Source organism: Lepus europaeus, chromosome 6 (genome assembly GCF_033115175.1).
Source record: "Lepus europaeus isolate LE1 chromosome 6, mLepTim1.pri, whole genome shotgun sequence".
NCBI lineage: Eukaryota > Metazoa > Chordata > Mammalia > Lagomorpha > Leporidae > Lepus > Lepus europaeus.
Window position 1 is genome coordinate 12,596,102 of NC_084832.1, and position 21,144 is coordinate 12,617,245.

Genomic DNA, 21,144 nt, shown 5'->3' on the forward strand with positions numbered 1-21,144 from the left:
TTTAACAAAAAATACAATAAATATTAAGCTCTTCATGTACCAACTAAATTTTGCTTTTTATATAAAACCAGCCTCTTCAATTGAAGGAGGCATGGCAGCGAAGCAGTTAAAATGCCCCTTGGGATGCCCTCATCCTGTACCACAGCGGCAGGCAGTCCTGGCTCCTCCCCACTTCTCATCCATCTTCCTGCTAATGTACCTACTGCTGAGGGCTCAAGTACTTGGGAGACCCAGATGGAACTTCTGACTCGTGCCTTCAGCCTGGCCTCACACCTGCTTTGCAGGCACTTGAGGACTGAACCACTAGACGCAAGATCTCTGTGTGTCTTCCCCACTCTGTCACTCTTTCAAATAAAATACTTTTTTTTAAATGTCTGTGAAGCAAAGCATCGTTATTTGTTCAAAAATCCAACTTGGCAATATTTGAAGAAAAAAATCATTGATTCTGCTAACACTCTCAGCTTTGGATCATTCTTACGATAGTTCTCAGGGCAGGCCATTGGCATAGTGGTTAGGACAAACTGAGGACCCTGTGAACAGTGTTGAAATGCCTTGGGTTCGAGTCCCAGCTCCACTTCAGGTTTAAGCTTCCTACTAATGTGCACCTTGGGAGGAAACTGGTGATGGCTCAAGTATTTAGGTCCCTACCACCACCACCTATATGTGAGAATTGAATTGGTTGGGTTCCTGTCTTTGGCCTGTCCAAGTCCCGACCATTGTAGTCATTTGGGTGAAACCACAGAGGAAAGATTCCTTCCTCCCTCCCTCCCTCTGTGTGTGTGTGTTTGTGTGTGTGTCTGTGTGTCTTTCTCTCCTTCTGATGCTCTGCCTTTCAAATAAAGAAATTAAAATTTTTTAATACTGTTTTACTGTAAATATGATTGGAGGGGTGGATGCTGCAGCAAAAACCAACTAAGCAGATCACACACACACCCCAAAAAGTTAACAAAAACCAAATGCCTTTTCAGCCAACCTAATTTATTTGCTAAAGCCCTGGAGAGCCAGGCAGCCAAGTTCAGCTGTGAGAAGAGCCAAGGTGCTGCAGTCAGAAGACTTGGGCCCCAGTACTGTCTTTGTGACTGTAAGTTACTACGTACCTCTCTGGAACTTGGTTTTCTTCCCTATAAAAGACATAATAAGTTACCTCTCTCATAAAGCTAACAAGAAAATGAAATTAGTAAATGTGAAGCAGATGAGGCAGTACCTGGCCCACAGCAGGAACCTGATTAAGGCTGGCAAACTGTGATAAACCAGGCGGCCCACCAAGCTAAACCACTGAGTGAGCTCCTTCCCTGCTTGGTCTTAGTTGCTACATCCTAGGTCATTACTTGTCCTCTGAACCTCTATAATGGACAACTAATGCTGGCACTAAGATCTTATTTTAAAAAGGCATACTTCATCTTTTAGAACGTGTTGATCAGATGATCCATCAAGTCACTGCTGTGAGAGGATGGACAGGAGTATCTACAAGAAAGAGGCAAGCTCAAATCGGTCTCCCCAGGTGCTGACTCCACAGCGACGTTGGTACCAACACTGACTTCCCGGCCATGATCCAAATGACACTTCTCCCTCACCCACTACAGCCTACCTCCAGCTCCCAGGGGTGCACATTCTCTGGGTTAACGGTCCTGCTCCTCATTCCACTGGAAGCTACTTAAGAGTTTATTTTCCTCAGCTGTTTTTAGAGCAGAATTATCGACTGTTTCTGCAAAAAACAATCATTGCTTCAAGACACTGTGGGTAAAGCCTGTATCAGTGTACCAAAATTTACTCCTAAACCATTCCCTACTCACATATAAAGTAAAACAAAAGTTTCAGCTGGCGCTGCGGCTCACTAGGCTAATCCTCCGCCTTGCGGCGCCGGCACACTGGGTTCTAGTCCCGGTCGGGGCACCGATCCTGTCCCGGTTGCCCCTCTTCCAGGCCAGCTCTCTGCTGTGGCCAGGGAGTGCAGTGGAGGATGGCCCAAGTGCTTGGGCCCTGCACCCCATGGGAGACCAGGAGAAGCACCTGGCTCCTGCCATCGGAACAGCGCGGTGCACCGGCCGCAGCGCGCTACCGCGGCAGCCATTGGAGGGTGAACCAACGGCAAAAGGAAGACCTTTCTCTCTGTGTCTCTCTCTCACTGTCCACTCTGCCTGTCCAAAAAAAAAAAAAAAAAGTTTCAACCACCCTGGGCTCAAGAATGGCTCCCAGCTGGCTAGGTTTTCCAGTTAACGAAAAGTCAATCACAAGACTCTTTTAATATACTTGAAACCTTTCAAAAGTGTAGTATACTTTTCTCTAACTGTAAGAATAGCATAGTAAACATAATAGAGCCTTAAAAAAAGAGCCTTTAGGCAACATCAGGAAAATCAATTATTCTTGGCTTAGCAGGAAAAAATACACTCATGCTTAATATTGTACTTCCTAATTGCTAGGACACAGCTTATTTCCAGATTTTTTGGTTTTTTAAAAAATATTCTCCTCATACCACAAACTTCATGAAGAAGGTAAGGTTCACAAGAAGAAGAAAGGTATAAGAAGAACAAAATAAAAGGTGGGGAAATGTAACTCCTTCTTGAACCCAATAGTGTTGATCCTCCATCCTATGCCCTCCATTGTTTCTGCCCTGCTTTCTTCCTCTAACCTGTGCCCTCACCTTCTGGCTGGCCAGACACCCTACAAGACACATTACCTCTGAAAATGAAACCCCTGTGAGAATGGGGAGACACAATGCCCAGGTCTCATTCTGCACTAAGGGGCATTGTCAACGACTTTGCCAAGCCTATACAAGAAGCTGAGAATACTCTAGGAATATAGGATCTGCGGTCCCCAGCTTTGTGTCTATTTGTTCAGATGGCTACAGAGCACCTCAGAGAGAATACTGAGTGGAAGGGGAGAACAGGAAGACCCTGAAAACGACCTCCGTTCACACAGCAAATCACCTAAGTTTAGAAAAACTGTAAATCTCCACAGTGTCTTCTGAAGGCTACCAGCAAAGTCATTCCTGTGAAAGAAGTAGTGGTCATCCGTGCTGCTCACAGAGGAGATGCCCACTGGAGACTTCCTGGACCCACCCCAGGCAGCGCTCAGGAGTCTGGCCTTGCAGAACTTGGCTCCCTCCTCACACTGACCAACTCTTTAAAGGCAGGAACAGGAAATTTTATTAACACCCTGTTAGGAAAAGGCCAGATTATCAGATTTCTCAACTCTCTATTATACTTTCTGAAAGAGTTTGAAAACAAAAGCACAGTAAGATCCAGTATGAGCTGAAGGATCTACAGGAAATCTAGATGTCCCAGTCCAGAAATTAAACATCCATCTTTTAATAAAGGCATCTGCAGATACTGTAAACAGAAATGGCAATGGAGAAACTGTTCTATATTATCAAGAGAATTCAGGAAAATAAACCAGAGTAGGCAAAGCTCTAATAGTAATAGGACCAATTTCCCCTTTTACCTCTAACTCCAAAGAATTCTCACTAATTATTAGTAGAGAAATGTGTAAATGTTTACTGATGCAGTGATACAGTATTAACCGTAAGTCCTGCTGTTGTGACACAAGCACTCCCTCAGTGTCAACAAACAACTCAGTTGATTGGTGTCAATAAAACCCTCACATTTCCCATGTCCCAGGCCACAGCTGTCACTCATGGGCCTTTAACCAAGGAGCAGTCGGTCGACTGTACCCATTAACTTCAAAAGGGAAGTTTTACTCTGCAAAAATCATTGCCAGATCAAGTGTTCTCCTACTGGCCTTTCTGTGGAAACCAAGGACTCCACTATTCATCATCAAGACAGAATCAATTTAGACTGTCACTCATCAGTACCTGTGACTAAATTCAGCCCAAACAGGAGATCTCAGAAAGACCAGATTCCCTCTTAGAGAAAAAATAATTATATTGATGAAGTATTTGGGCTGAGCAGATCAAGGTTCACAAACCCCTCCCTAAACCCACAAAAACCTCTAAAACAAGAAGGTAAAGAAAGACTTTAGCCCAACAACTGACATAAGTCAAGATAAAGGGAAAAGTCATCATACTCTGCTCAGAGCCTTGCAAGGTTGTAGCTGAGAGTGTCAGGCTGTATTTTCATCAAAGGCTCAAACTAGAAGAAAATCTGTCAACTTCATTTGGGTGTAGGAGATTTTATTTCCTTGTGGCTATGACTAAGACCCTCAGGTTTAAAAAAAAAAAAAATTCGGGGCCGGAGCTGTGGCACAGTGGGTTAACGCCTTGGGCTGAAGCACCAGCACCCCATATGGACACCAGTTCTAGTCCTGGCTGCTCCTCTTCCCATCCAGCTCTCTGCTATGGCCTGGGATAGCAGTAGAAGATGGCCCGGGTCGTTGGGGCCCTACACCCACGTGGGAGACCAGGAAGATGCTCTTGGATTCTGGCTTTGGATCTGCGCAGCTCTGGCCATTGCAGCCATCTGGGGAGTGAACCAGCGGATGGAAGACCTCTCTCTGTCTCTACTTCTCTGTAACTCTTTCAAATAAATAAAATAAATCTTTAAAAAAAAAACTTCTTAAATTTTCATTATTTATTTGAAAGGCAGAAAGACAGGGAGAGAGGGAGAGATACAGGGACTCACAGAGATTTCTCATCTACTCCCCAAATGCCCACAATAGCCAGTAGAAACCAGAAGCTGGGAACCCAATCCAGGTCTGCCCATCCCCACTGCCTCTTAAGGTCTGCATCAGAAGGAAACTGGAATCAGAGGCTAGAGGCAGGTATCAAACCCAGGCATTCTGATAAGGGCCCACCCCTGGGGCCCAGAGTTCTGCTGGCTCTCAGATGGTCATCCCCCTCACTTCGATCCTAAGAAGCTGTCCATAGTTCATTGTCATGTGGACTTCATCAATATGGCTGCTTGCTTTATCAAGCCTGCCACAAAAATCTGATGTCTCTAGTCTGCTAAAATTCAGTCTTCTATAATGAAACACAATCACACAGGTGATACCCAATCACTCTGCCTCCTAATGTAACTGAATGCAGTGACATCTTACCACCTTTGTAACTAATTATGGGAGTGACATGCCATCACTGTGCCATATCCAATTAGAACAGTCAGTCACAGATTCCACTCATACTGAAGAGGAGAGGATTACAAAAGTGGGAGAAGATAAAGTTTAAATGCCTAAGAGTTCTTCAAAAAGTTAAACACGTATCATGAGAATGACCCAGCAATTCCACTCCATAGTACATACCAAAAAGAACTAAAATACAGGTATTTAAACAAATACTTGTTGGCCGGCACCGTGGCTCACTAGGCTAATCCTCCTGTGAGCCCTGGCCTACACTGCCAGCATCCCATATGGATTCCAGTTAGAGTCCCAGCTGCTCCACTTGCAATCCAGTTCCCTGCTAATGCTCCAGAGAAAGCAGTGGGGGATGGCCCAACTCCTTGGGCCCCTGAGACCACATAGGAGCTCCTGGATTTGGATCTGCTCAGCTCTGGCCAATTGGGGAGTGAACCAACAGATGGAAGACCTCTCTCTCTCTCTCTCCCTCATTCTCTCCCTCTCTCTCTTCCTCTCCCTCTCTCTATGTGTGTATATGTAACTCTCAAACAAATTTAAAAGAGAGGGGTTATTACAAATAGGAGGAATACGTATTTTGTTTCCACTAAACTGTGAAATCCAGAATGTGAGAGATTGTGTCTATCTTGTTTACCATCACATTCCTCCCTCTCAACCACATAATGAGTATGTTTATTGATTGAGCATTTTTAACGGCACTAAAGGAAGAGAAGAATTTTAAGCTACACAAGAAGAGAAAAGATAATGAGCAAAACCCATAGCCCCTGATGTTTAAAAGGATACCTCTAGAGCAAATGAGGAGCAGTGGCTCTACCTACAACACCTCTCCTTGTGACAAGGGAAAAGAAACAGAGGAACTATCAACAGATAAAGGCAAATTCAGCTATCTCTCAGTGCGCACTGGGGATTGGTCCCGGAATCCCCAACAGAAATAAAACCCAAGGATGTCCCAGTCCCTCATATAATCAGGTGTTTGCATATAACCCATACACATCCTCCCAGACACCTGACACCATCTCCAGAATATTTACAATACCTCATAAATGTAAACACTCAAAAACAGCCATTACACAATACTGTTTAGGGGATCATGACAAGGAAAACAACTCGTACATATTCAGAACAGATGGAATTTTTTCCTGAATATTTTCAATCCACAGTTGGTTCAGCTGGCAGCTGTGTAACCCCAGGATGTGGAGGGCAACTGTGTAGGTAAGCTGGGGCCAGAAGCTGACAACATTTACCGAGCAAGGCCACGCTTTCTGGCCATCTTGCAGTGCATGAAACAACCCCACATAATGAAAAACTGTCCAGCACAAAATGCCAAAAGTACTCAAGCACTGAGATGAAGAGTTCTTGAGAACAACTTACATCACAAGACAGAAATTCTACACAGGTACTCTAACAGTAAAAAGTAAGTCATTTTTCCTAGGGATTAAAAAGTGATACATTCCAATTTCTACACTTATTCCTCAGAAGCCTTCAGCTAAACAAGCTACTCGTGAATGTCTGTGATCGCTACTTGTTGCTAGCTACACCACTCACAACAGAAACACAATTGCAATGTACATTTTACGCATATGGAGAGGGGACCATGGTAAAGATACACAGAAAACATCACAGTTCAAACACTCCTCTAAACATAAACCAGCATTAAATGAAATTCAGAGATCTGACAAAACACTTTTTTTTTAAAAGATTTTATTTATTTGAAAGACAGAGTTACAGAGAGAGACAGACAGACAGACAGCAAGAGAGAGGTCTTCCATCTGCTGGTTCACTCCCCAGACGGCCGCAACAGGCGGAGCTGCGCCATTCCGAAGCCAGGAGCTTCCTCAGGGTCTCCCACATGGGTGCAGGAGCCCAGCGACCCGAGCCATCCTCTACTGCTTCCCCAGGCCACAGCAGAGAGCTGGATCAGAAGAAGAGCAGCTGGGACTGGAACCGGTACCCATATGGGATGCTGGCGCTTCAGCCCAGGGCTTTAACCAGCTGCGCCACAGCACCGGCCCCTGACAAAATATCTTTAAATCACCAAGTTTTTTTTCCCTTTGAACATGTAAGTCAAGATTGCCATACACCATTTAAAATTATCTGAGTACAACCGGCGCCGCGGCTCAATAGGCTAATCCTCCACCTTGTGGCGCCGGCACACCGGGTTCTAGTCCCAGTCGGAGCACCGGATTCTGTCCCAGTTGCCCCTCTTCCAGGCCAGCTCTCTGCTGTGGCCAGGGAGTGCAGTGGAGGATGGCCCAAGTCCTTGGGCCCTGCACCCCATGGGAGACCAGGAGAAGCACCTGGCTCCTGCCATCGGATCAGCGCGCTGCGCCAGCCGCAGCTCACCAGCCGTGGCAGCCATTGGAGGGTGAACCAACGGCAAAAGGAAGACCTTTCTCTCTCTCTCTCACTGTCCACTCTGCCTGTCAAAAAATAAAAAAATAAAATAAAATAAATTTTAAAAAAATTATCTAAGTACAGACAGCACTGGTTTTTTTTCAAACCTACATTTCACCCAAAAAAAAAAAAAAAAAAAAGCAATAAATTAAATCTCACGTTCCCAAATAAAATGTTTGACTTGAAAATATGTATTATAAAGATGAGAGTTAAATAGTTTCTCACCTTAACTACCCCATCGAAGCCAGGGATGGTGTTGACGTTTGCCTTCTTAGCTAACAATTTGCTTTCAATCTTGTCACCCATAGCTTGAATAGCATGTGTGTCAGGTCCAATGAAAATGACATCTTCTGCTGCCTGTGGAGAAAAACAAGTTGAAATTTCTAACAAAAACATTACAGAGAATAATATGGAGTAACACTTTCATAAAAATAAAACCCCACAGATTTGTTAATTTTATAGCAACATAACTTTAAAACATTTGAGTCAACACATTAAAATGCAAGTACGTAATACTGTATTGTACATAGCACATACATACATACATACATATATACCTGAGAGTAATAACCCATGACTGCTTGGTATTAACAGTATTCTCTGGAAAAGTAACTTCTGTGATGTTACACTGATATGCGTCATCTCCTGCCACCCAACCAAAACAGGAAGTTCACCTTTAAAACACCTCCTAAGTCTCTATATCGGCAATACCGTGTGGGTTGTTGCCTAATACAACCCAAATATCCAGATTTGTTGAATTCCAACTCAATGCCAGGCTTTCAGCGAAACACAGAGGATAACGTGGACAAAATCCAGGATATCAACAAATTCAAGGAAACATGAACAGGTCACAGATACCTCAGAGAAAGAGACAAAGTAAAGAATGTTTACAACCTTGTGATGGCAAAAGATCAGTGGGAACCTAATCAATTAGAGGTATAGTTTCAATTAAAAAAAAAATGCTCTCAACTAAACAGCTTTAGTTCCCTGACAATGGGTCCACCTCTGTGTATATATTGTCATAATAAACACAATGTTAACAGAAGACAGAACAAAATACGATGTAAAATACGATGCAGGGCATGATCTAGAAAAGTGAAGGAGAGATTACAAAGCATGGTGCTCTGACACCCAGATATCTGGGGAGTGAAATAGCAGATGAGAGCTCTCTTTTTCTCTCTGCTTCTCAAATACATAAAAGTTATTTTAAATAAATAGAGTATTTCTAAAAGAACTGAAGTTAAATATAAAAAAGGAAAAACACCCCTGTATACTGGGCATCATCAGAGAAAGGTGCCTAAATGTTGATCCTCCTAGGACCTTCAGTCAGTGTCAGTATAAATGATAAACTGTTTGATCTGTGTATCATTTTTATATCACCTAACATACCTCTTGGCATTGCTGCCTGCAACAAATTCCGACTCAGGAAAGGAGCCTCATTTTCTTGAAAACCTGAGCAGCGTGTTGTTTTGATCATTCTCCCAGCCCCTATGGTCCAAGAAGATTAAACCTACCCAGAGCAGGAAACAAGTAGAACAAGGAACCAACACAAGACAATTTAACACATGAAGAGGCAACATGCTCAGCTGAGACGCCTGTGCCACAGTTACCTACCCAGGTTCAAAAGGCAAATATGGAGGCTGTAAGACAACAACAGGCTGAGATACGCATTTTTAAAGACAGCAGACATGGGAAGGATTGCAAAGTGGTGGACAAAAATATTCAGAGAAAATATATACAAAAGCCAATACCTTTAAACTCATAATTACTTGCCCTACTGCCCAAAAGCAAGTCAGAAGAAAAGGGAATTTTTTTAGTTGCTAAGTCTGAAGTCTCCATTTCTTTGGGTAACAATGGGATGACAGCTGTTTTACCAGTTTGCTAGAAGGATTAAATAAAACAATGTAGGGGACGAAAAACACTTTCCATCTATCCTTCTAAGTCTATGGCTGGGATACCTATCACAATAAAAGGAAAGTATGTAACTTCCGATGTTTGCTTTTTCTGTATCATGCAAACCTTCATCAAAAAAAAAAAAAAAAATGAAGACCCAAAGAAACAAGTAACCTTGAGCATTTTTTAATACAGATTTGATGAAGAGTGGTCAGTCATATGGAAATGACAGGACAAAGGTTAAAAGTAACTGAGTGCAGTAAATAGGAAACTCAACCAAGCCTATTTGTTTGGATGTCTGTGTCCCTTTATCTTTAGACAAGAACGCTCCTTTCCTCCAGGTACAGGGGTAACCCTCTAACAAGATGGTCTTCTAGCCAGTTTCAGGGGAAAGTCACAAAATCCTTGCTAGGTGTGATGACCTACGCTAAGGGAGAAGGGCAGGAGAAGCTAAGAGACCTTCCTGCCTCAGCTGATTTCCCAAATTCCTCCAGCTTGAAATACTCAATATACCAAGCTGGCATATTGCGGGGCAGCAGGTCCTGAATGCCATCGAGAACTGTGTAAAGCACTGAACTGAGAGCCGTGATTCTAAGTTTTTCTCCGCTGGCCAGAAGTCCTGAGAAAAAGAGAAGACTAGAATAAGAAGACACCTAGGTCCACAGTACTCCAAAGAGTAGCAGAGAAATCCAAACACCTGTAACTGTAAGCGCTACAAATGGCAGGATGCTCGATAAGAAACTTCTTCAGCCATAAGAGGTACTCTGAAGGTGTATTTCATCCAATGTTTGTGCCTAGTTTTAAAAGGACCTTATTTTCATGAAGAAAAAAACCTTATGCAAAACTCTAGCTGTGTAAAACACATGAAAAGTGGAAGTGTTCCACAACTTCACATTTCAGAGTACTTCAAAAAAGGTAACAGAAAAATGAAATTTGAAGATGACTTCATTTTGGTACACAAAGAAATTGAAATGCATACACAGTTCTTCTGTAATACACATTTTTCATGAGCTTTCTGAAGACCTCCCTCATTAAAAAAAAAAAAAAAGCTGCCTTTTAACTTCATTTTCCACAAATTTTTACACGACCTCAGCACTTGGTCTCCAAACTAATCATCTTGAACCAGAGAGACAGTCACATTCATTTCTCTTTATCCCAAACCTGGGAGCCCCTAAACACAAAGTAAAGGCAAAGGAAACAATCATGCCTCAGCTATCACGTGTCTTTCCATATTCTAATTTCACTGCTAAGATGGAAGAATTTCATCATAAATACTGTTTTAAAACCATTATGTTAGGCAGGTGTAATCAAGTAATCGGAATGCCCACACAAAAGAGATAACGTAATTGAGAACTCCAAAATACATTATGATTATACAGTAAAACTTCTCATTAATAAAAGCCCAACAATCTAGACCACTGATTAACCAGATTTTCCTCATGCATTCTAATTTGAGGGAAATAACCTCAAAATGCAAAAACTGTCAAGAAAAACAGTTCATGTTAGGTATTTAGTGACTATTCTTTGTCCCATCCAATAGAAGAAAAACAACCACCGGATTGCTGATAACATGTTACAGCTATTCCCATGCACTAACTTCTGCCTTTTCAACATGTTCTGCATGCATTCTCTAGGTTGGCCTTTAAATGTAATCAAAGCAAAGTCAGAAAGCAGGACGCTGGACTCCTAATTCCCATAGTTCTGTGAGGTCAGGCTTGGAGAGTATAGTAACGTCCAAGTGATGGGGCATGTTCCAAAATTCCTGAGGTCTGGACCACAGTCAGCTGGATGACTTAGAATCAGGACACATTTTATCTGCCTTTTGATACTCTTCTGTTAGCCCTGTACCTTTTGTTATCAACCACAGCCATAAAGGTTAATTCAAAAAAGATACTTTTTAAGCTCCTTTTAAATTTACCATGAATGATCACTGTTATACCAAATACAATGTAGTCATAAAATAAAATAGGCAATTTTATCATTATTAGAAAATAACAGTGATTCACAGGAAAAAATAAGAAAAGCTGAAATCACAGCTCTAAGAATACATTCACTTCCTAAATTCTGTGACTTTTACAGTTATGGTCAAATTTTGACCTAAGACTGGGCTTGAGGCTGAGTACTATGTTAGAGTAATAATAAAATTTAACTTCTAACAGGCTTTACGCTGGGCATCAACGACAGAAATGATCATGATCTGTGAAAATTATATTTCATTCTTAGAAATATCACAAGTTAGAAAACTGCTCTAGTGTGATAACAGATGTTTTTAAACTTTTAATTTTTCATTTTATTTGAAAGAAAGAGAAAGAGGCAGAAAGAGAATGATATTCTTGGGGCTGGCGCTGTGGCATAGCAGGGAAAGCCACTGTCTACAGTGCCAGCATCCCATATGGGTGCCAGTTCAAGTTTCGGCTATTCCACTTAGGATCCAGCTCTCTGCTGTGGCCTGGGAAAGTAACAGAAGATGGTCCAAGTCCTTGGGCCCCTGCACCTGCGTGGGAAACCCAGAAGAAGCTCCTGGCTCCTGGCTTCAGATTGGCACAGCTCTCACTGTTGTGGCCAATTGGGGAGTGAACCAGTGAATGGAAGACCCCATCCCCACCCCGTCTCTCCTTTTTTCTGTGTAACTCTGACTTTCAAATAAATAAATAAATCTTTAAAAAAAAAAAAAAAAGAGGCCGGTGCCGTGGCTCACTGGGCTAGTCCTCCACCTGCGGCGCTGGTACCCCGGGTTCTAGTCATGGCTGGAGTGCCGGATTCTGTCCCGGTTGCTCCTCTTCCAGCACAGCTCTCTGCTGTGGCCCGGGAAGATAGTGGAGGATGGCCCGAGTCCTTGGGCCCTGCGCCCGCATGGGAAACTGGGGGAAGGCGCCTGGCTCCTGGCTTCGGATCGGCGCAAAGCGCCAGCCATAGCAGTCATTTGGGGGGTGGACCAATGGAAGACCTTTCTCTCTGTCTCTCTAACTCTGCCTGTAAAAAAAAAAAAAAAAAAAAAAGATATTCTCACTGATTCACTTCCCAAATGCCCACCAAAGCCAGGAGTCCAGAATTCAATCTAGGTCTCCAAAATGGGAAGCAGGGACCCAAGTCCTTGAGCCACCATCTGGCTCCCAGGGTGCCCTTTCAGGAAGGAGAGTGGCTGGTACTTGAAACAGCCACTCTAGCATGGGATGCAGGAATCGCAAGTGGAGACTTAGATGCTGTGCCAAGTGTTCAATCCTGAATTTAGATTTTTCGGTGAATACACATTAAGCTCACCAAGAATTGCTATCTGTATAATTATAAAATCAAGGTCATAAAATAAAGATACGCATTGAAAAACTGCTGAACTGGGACCAAAGGATTCAGCTTCTGATTTGTACTGCTACCCTCCGCTAATAAGAAAAAAACAAAAACGGGGTTCTGATAGAAAGGGCTAGTTGCTCCAGGACTGGTACAGGGAAGTTCAAGTTTGCACATGATATAAACAGAAAGAAAGTTTTTGAAAATTAATATAGCTTTATCAAAACTCAGAGTGCAGATGGGAAGGGATACTCAGTAATTATTGCAATATGAAAAAACAATGTGGTGAGTACACGGCTGATTCGTGTTTTGAAGGCCTCAGAATACACCTTTTCCTGCTATCTCTGTTCAGGTATTGAACTTCTTGGCTATGTGTCACAGACTTCTAAAAATACACAGCTTCTTACAAAGCAATATAGAGTAAAACTAATTTCACATAAAAACTATTTAAAACAGAATTATCAAGGTAAAATACAAAATGTTTTTATAAGAAACAAAAGGACCACAACAAAATCCATGCAGGAAAAAAAACACAAGAGAAAGACATGCCAACATAACAGATCCAAACTGTTTCTATTATTTAAAAGGAAGCTAAGACATTTTCTAATTATACAAAAACAAAGTCAAATAAACCACAACTAGAAAAGCTCAGAAATGAGTGCCAGAACTCAGAATACAATTAGAAGTGAAAAAGAAAGACTAAACTACAAGTAATTAAAGAGTGAATTTTCAGACAGGTAATGCCTTAAAGAGAAAGTATAAAGGAAAATATTTTTTAAATGTCAAGAAATGAATTTTCTAAGATGCAAAAGAAAATGACAAGGGTCCAGCATTGTGGTGTAGAGAGTAAGCCGCTGCCTGCAACTGCTGTGGCCATTTGAGAAGTGAACCAGTAAATAGAAGATCTCAATCTCTCTCTCTCTTTCTGTGTGTGTGCGTGTGTGTGTCCCTCCCTGTCTGTAATTCTGCCTTTCAAATAATTAAATCTTTAAGAAAAAGAAGTAAACAAATGTTTATTTTAAAAAAGAAAATGACAAGCACTGAAGATACACAAAAACCACCCAGTATATGGATAATAGGAGTCCTTAAAGAAAAGCAAAGAGAAGAAAAGAAAAGCCAAAAGCTGTTACTTAAGAAAACTTTCTTGAGGGGCTGGCATTGTGGCATAGTGGGTTAAGCCTGCAATGCCAGCATCCCATGTGGGTAATGGTTAGAGACCCAGATGCTCCACTTCTGATCCAGCTCCCTACTAATGCACCTGGGAAAGCATCGATGGCCCAGACTGCAATCATATGGAGAGCTGGAGAAAGTTCCTGGCTCTTGGTTTCGGCCTGGCCCAGCTCTGGCCATTACAGCCATTTAGGGAGTGAATCAGTGGACAGAAGACTGCTCTCTCTGTCTCTCCCCTTCTCTTTCTCTCTGTTCTCTAACTCTGCCTTTCAAAATAAATCGTTTTAAATTAAAAAAAGGGAAAAAAACTTTCTTAAAACAAAAAATACACACTAAAAAAAGTACACTAAAGTATACCTGTAGAATTCAATTCAGAATGACCATCACCAAGAAACATTTTATCAATATTATTTAATAAAAAGAAAAGGGACAAAACAAGAAGATGTGACTTATTCAGAAAAGAAATTTAAATTATCATCAGACTTTGATAGCAACCATTCATTAATTGAACATTTATTTGCTGCAGTTTTCTATAACTATTTTTTTAAATATTTTTCTAAGGCAGAGTTTTATAGAGAGAGAGAGAGAGAGAGATCTTCTATCCACTGGTTCACTCCCCCAAATGGCCACAACAGTTGGCCAGGTCTGGGCCAGGCTGAAGCAGGGACCAGAGCTACATCTGAGTCTCCCACATGAGTGCAGCGGCCCAAGTGCTTGGGCCATTCTCTGCTGCTTTCCCAGGTGCATTAGCAGGGAGCTGCAAAGTGGAGCAGCTGGGATTTGAAGCCTTGCCTAGAAAGCATGTTGCCACTGCAGGCAGACCCTATAGCTATCTTTTTACACTAACAGTTGTCTAAACAGTTTCAGAGTAGCCATGGACTTACAGGGGTGAAAGCAACACCTGGACTAGGAACAAGTGCAGCAGCACCCACAGCCAGAGAGGTGTTTCTGAGGCCAGCATACCATCCTCTACCAGGGACCTACGGCTTTAAAAACAGCACAGCCCTGGTCTATACTCCTGAGGAACAGTGCACTTTCTACTTGCTACTTGTCAAATTCTTTATTTAATGGAGGGCTAAGCTTGTGATTATAAAGTAAATTGAAAGCATATTATTGCAAAATTAAAAGAAAAGTAAGAAAGGAAGGAGGAGGGGGGTGGGAGTGAAGGAGGTTAGGGTGGGAAGTATCATTATGTTCTTAAAACTGTATATATGAAACTCGTGGAATTTGTTCCCATTATATAAAAATTTAAATAAAAAAGAGGATTATATAGCCAAGCAGAGAGCCAGAGTGTTTCAATACAGCTTAGAGAACCATAAGAGCTCCTTTTCTGATTAGGTTTACAATGTGCTGAGAGTTGGTTCTGTTAGAAATAATCTCACAAACAGATTTAAGAGTTCTTAGAAATTTTTTAAAGTTCACACTATAAGCCTATGAAACCAAGTCACAGTGGATGACACTGATGTAGTAAATCAATCTAAAACAATACTTGTATTATGATTGGACAAATAAAATAATTTTATCGGAGCCAGCATTGTGGTATAGTGGGTAAAGCCACAGCCTGCAATGCCAGCATCTCGTATGGGTTCCGGTTTGTGTCCCGGCTGCTCAACTTCTGATCCAGTCAACACTACACTGTGTACTGGGTGCGAAAAGCTGCACTTCATTATGGTTCTGGTCACCATGCTGTAAATGTGGCAAATATAACCTGAAAACAGATTTTTTAATTTTACTGGAAGTAAACAATTTTTATTTCCAACAAGGTCAATTTCAGAACTTCTATGTAATATTACACAAACTTTTTTTTTTCATTGAAAAACAAACGAACAACTCAGTTTAATACCGAAAAGGAATTTTTGGCACATTAACACCTGGGCTCCCAAAGAGTTAATGTGTAAAAGAGGGCTCCTCCTCCCTGCTTGCCAGATATGTGCTGAAATCTACTTCAGTGTTTGTGAACTCAGTGTACTGTTAAAAATAATCACTGAAAATAAAAGAGAAGGATAACATCTGAACACACAGGAGGGAGCGACATTCCTAGCGCAGTGTTGGCAGCTGTGAGCCAACACCAGTACCTGGGGTAAGGAAAGGCTCCACGATACTACTATCCAATACCGTCTTGGAGGTCCCAAGGCCCTGTGAGGTGACAACCAGGATTAGAGGAAACAGGAATGTGAATCCCAATCGGCGTTCCCAAACACTGACTGTGGGGCATCAATAAAGGGAGGAGTGACACAACCTAGAGGAGGGACCTCAGCCTCCAGCCCTGCATCGACAGGAGTAATTTTCCTTAACTGCTCGTCAGCTATTTGTAAATTAAATTCCAATTTATGTGATTTATATGAAGAACATACAGGAATTTGTTATGGGAGATGGGTAGTAGAGGGGGCAAAGGTTCTATTATTTTAAAATTCTAAATAAAAACTTACAAACCAACACAGTTTTTTAATTTGCTTGGGATGATAATTGCTAGCTCAACTGAAATCTAATGACACACTCACAGGCTGTATTTAATTTATGGTACACTGTGTATCCAAAGGAACTTGTGTCTTTCTCTTTCAATATTAGGGAGATCTGGATTTCATTTAGTCTAATGTATATTCTGTATTAAGTGTCTACTTGGCACAATTCACTCAAGTATTAATATTACTTCCAGATGATGGCCATGTTCAGATTTGGTTAGGGAAAGAGAATAGTGGTAACTTTCTCCACCGTAACTATTTACAGAGGTCAGATTTCTAGTGAAGTGGATTTTAGAGAACACGGTTAGATATAAAATCTTCTTCTCTACATACAGGTAGAAAGCAAGCATTAGGTGACAGAACGCTCTGCTGTTAGTATTTGGCAATAGAGTGATTTCCATTTCTAATTTTCAACTAAAATTGTCAGAAAGTTGTTAAATTTCTTTTATTTAATGTTCTGAGCTTTTTGACTAAGATACCAATGGGGGAAAATTGGATGTTTACAAAAAAAGCTATTTAAACAAAACCTCTGAATATCTTTGTCCTTTTTTTTTTTTTTTTTTTGAGTATATTTTTCAAACTGAAGAGGGCAACATTTTATTTTTAAAAATTCAAATTACTATATTCTCCACAAATGTTGACTAAGATTAAAGTCTGTGTTTGTCATTTCTTTTTGTGTGTATCTGATGTCTTCTTTTTATTTGCCTGTAATCAGCACTGCTATCTACTCCAGAGTCTCACCGATTACAGAGAAGAAAGAGACCAGGCTTGGTTAAGCTTCGACATTCTACACTCTTTGTGCACATCAGGACACTAAAAAGAGATGAGTTGACATAAACCTGAGTGGGCTGTTAACCTTTTTTCTCTTTGGGAAACCTAGATGCAATAACATTTCCAGCTGAAAGACTCATTCTAAGTTCCTAATGTTTAAGGATGCAAATGAAGTATTTTGTCTTCTCTGTGCCTGGAGGTGTTATGTGAGAAAACAGAAAGAGGTTTCTAGGATTAGTTCCACAGATCTCCTTTATCATGTAAAATCTTAGACAGGCTGCACTGGCAAGAATCAAAGAAAAGCAATAGAGAAGATACCCAGAGAAAATTCAATACCTTGTTTAGCAATAACACTGAGAAAATTGGAATTAACAAAAACATCAGGCTTTGGAATGAATATTAGCTTCTCTCTTTTAAAGAAATTAATATTAGAAAATTAAAGGAAACAAATTGCCAAATACTGATAATCAGTTTAGTAAAATTAAATGTCCTTAAGAGAAATTATTAAAGATTCTCATTCAGCTACCTTGCACTTTCGGGGGGTGGGGGGGTCTTTATATTACAGTATAACATTGTCTTTAAAGATACAGATACAAGTTTTAATGCGTTTCTTTCAGATGTATCTTTTAAGAGAGTGAAGAAGAAGGCAACATTGGAATGTATTGCCAAGGTCCTCCTTACGCAAACTGATCACAGGAATGATTTAGTTTTGAAGTCGTTATTTCTTTATACCTCATACAAAAGACTTTACCTTAGATTCCTACAATTTGAATATCAAATATGAGCTGTTTTCTTATCTCCCTGATGCAAATCTCTTTATTCTTACATAAATATTTATATTAATTGGTACATTTTGGTTGCAAAATATTTTTGCAGTTAAATTTTAGAACATAACTTATAATAACTGTGGATCTGGGTTAAAAATAGTAAAGTTTAAGCAAAAGAAAATAAATGAAGATTTCATAGCACTTAGCATGAGGGGATGTGGATGCAAATGTCCTATTCACTCTTCACAGCCCCTTCATCAACGCTGAGCTACCTGCAGTAAAGAGCAGGAAGCTAGGAAACCGGACAGCAGAGAGACCTTTTGTAAAGACAAATATCAGATGTTATATTTTACAACTATTTTTAATTGGCCTAGAATATTCTCTAGATTGTATACTTTTTCTATTGCCTTTGAAAATGTGTCGAAAATGTGTCTGAATTTTTTTTAAAATGTACATGTCAACCTCCCTCCACACACCTTGCTTAACTTCCTGCCTTCTCAAACACATCAAGTATTTCATCTCATGGCTGTATGGAAGTAAGAGTCTTATGGTTTGAATAGAACATGCTTGTACGACAGCTGGGAGGTTCTTTGTAAGCACACTTAGTTGCTGTGCTCTAGTACAGGCTACATTGCACAGCACATTTCAAACACTGACTGGGATACTAAAATAACACAGATCATGATTTCTCAGCAACTGTCCAATAATTCCTCATCCATCCTACCACATCACCTGCAATGTTCACCCTTTATTCTGGTTAATAATAATGACACAATGAAATCAAAGTGACAGATTTAGTGGAATGACCCAACTAGAGACTTATTTATTCGTACCCAGGATATTTCTTTAAACTTAAAGGAAGTAAAAGAAAAATGAATATAATAATACTAACATCAACACCACCACTTGATTATTTAATCAGCACTATTTCTTGAAAAAAAATCAAAAGCAGAACAACATTTCATGGCATGTAGAATTACATGGAATTCCAATCTGGCATTCATAAATAAAGCTACTGGAACACAACCGTGCCCATTCATTCACCTCTGGTCCCATGCTACCAGTGCAGAGCAGAGCAGTCAAGGACTGAGCTGAAGAGCTGTGACACTACAACCCACAAATCTAAAATACTTACCATCTGGCCCTTTACACATACAGTTTGCCAAACGATCACCTATATGGTAAAAGGGTTTAGGTTCCAGTCACTATAAGCTTCAACAACAGCTGAAAAACCATCTTCCAGAAACAGCTTGGGAGTGATTTCTACATCTATGTTTGTCCTATTTAAAAGTGGACTTAGGGTATTAAATATGAGTGGCCTAAAATAAAGCCAAAAATACTACCTTTCATTTGTTTTTTTTTTATTGTATTTATTTTTAGCAAATACATATCAGACACTTACTGTTCTAGGCACTTAGGAAATAGCTTTTGATCAAGGGTCAAGAGCTCCTGAAATTGTGCTGTTATATTCCAGCAGAAAAAAGACAATATACATGCGTACACATACACATACATATACAAGAAAGAAATAACTACTATCAAGAAAAATAAATTAGGGCATGGGAACTGAGCTCAGGAAGCTGCAGGAGTGCAGCAGCACATCTGAACTAGGAGAGTCAGTGTAGGCTCGAGGGTTAGGGGGAAGACATCAAGTTTAAAGATGGTAAAGGAATGGACCATGTACATACCAGGTGATAAGTGATCCAGGCAAAGAACCCAGCGAGTGAAGAGGCCATGAGGCTGCAAGCAAACTTGTTTTCAGGGGATAGCAGAGAGAGTGAAAGCATAGGTCAGAGACAGCGTGCAGCAGGCCTTGCAGGTCTTGGCTCTTCTGAATGAAGAAGCTGTTATAGACACTGTGCTGTTTGGATTTTAGGCAACATTAAGGACAGACATTCGGCAACCAAACAGGAGCTAATGTGATGACACACATGAGACATGCTGGTGACAGAAATAAATGGGGGTACCGCTACTGGGGAGAAGTGGTCAGATTCTACATGTATTTTGAAGGTAGAGCCAAGAAAAGCTATTAAATATGCCCTAACAGCAAAAACAAACAGGCAAAGATGACACTAAATCTCTTCCCATCTACTAAATTAAGGGAAAATGGCAAGACTTATGTATACTGATCCCTGAGGCATCTGCAATGCTCATAATAGGTTTTATGAAAAGCTTAAACAGCATAAAGTAATTCAATCCCAGTACTCAGGACTTTTGTCACTTGGTTTTACTTTTACATCCCACTTGATGGTCTGTCAAAACTCACTACTTGGTGGGGAGGTTAGTGTTACAGTGGGTTAAGCCACTGCTTGGGACATCCACATCCTATATCACAGGCTTGGGTCCAAGTCCTGCCTCTACTTCTGATCCACGTTCTTGCTAATGGGTACCCTGAGATGCAGCAAATAATAGCTTGCATAGCTGAGTCCCTGACATCCACATGGGAGACCCAAATAGAGTTATTGGCTCCAATCTTAAGCTTACCCAGCCCCAGCTGTTGTGGACATTTAGGGAGTGAATCAGTAGACAGAAATTGTCTTTCTCTTTCCCCCTCTCTATCACTCTTCCAAATCAGTAAAAGTAAATGGGGGGAGAAGGGGACACTGACATTGTAGCTCAGTGGATCCAGCAACACATCATCATCCCATATGAGTCCCTGCTGCTCCACTTCCGATCCAGCTCCCTGCTAATGTGCCTGGCAAGGCAGTGGAAGATGGATCAAGTACTTGGACCCCTGCCACTTCTATGGAAGACCCGAATGGAGTTCCAGGCTACTAACTTCAGCCTGGATGATTCCAGGTCACTGTATACATTTGAGGAGTGAGCCAGGGGATGAAAGATCTGTCTCTCCCCCTTTCTCTAACTCTGCCTTTCATATAAATAAATAAAATCTTTAAAAAAAAAAAAAAAAAGACCCCCCAAATGGCCGCCACGGCCAGAGCTACACCGATCTGAAGCCAGGAGCCAGGTACTTCTTCCTGGTCTCCCATGCAGGTACAGGCACCCAAGCACTTGGGCCATCCTCCACTGCCCTCCCGGGCCACAGCAGAGAGTTGGACTGGAAGAGGGGTAGCTGGGACTAGAACCTGGCGCCCATATGGGATGCCGGCACCACAGGCGGAGGATTAGCCTAGTGAGCCACTGCACCGGCCCCAAACTTGCTACTCTTTCAAAAGAAGGGGTATCTTGGTGCAAGCATTGTGACACTACAGGTTAAACCACCACTGGAGACACCCGTATCTGAGTACCTGGGTTTAGTTTCAGCTACTCTGCACTTCTGACCCACCTTCTTGCTAATGTACCTGGAAGACAGTAGATTCTGACCCAAGTACATGGGTTCCCAAGTATGTGGGGAGACCCAAATGGAGTTTCTGGCT

The 21,144-nt window shown here is 41.3% G+C and overlaps 1 protein-coding gene across 1 annotated transcript in view; it reads right to left on the bottom strand.

Annotated features, from left to right (window-relative positions):
* The window catches only part of PCCA (propionyl-CoA carboxylase subunit alpha), a 433,859-nt gene that overhangs the window by 309,926 nt on the left and 102,789 nt on the right, over positions 1-21,144 (bottom strand). The window contains exon 7 of the mRNA XM_062193969.1: positions 7,645-7,776. Within this exon, the coding sequence (XP_062049953.1) occupies positions 7,645-7,776 (132 nt within the window). The remainder of the gene's footprint in view (positions 1-7,644; positions 7,777-21,144) is intronic.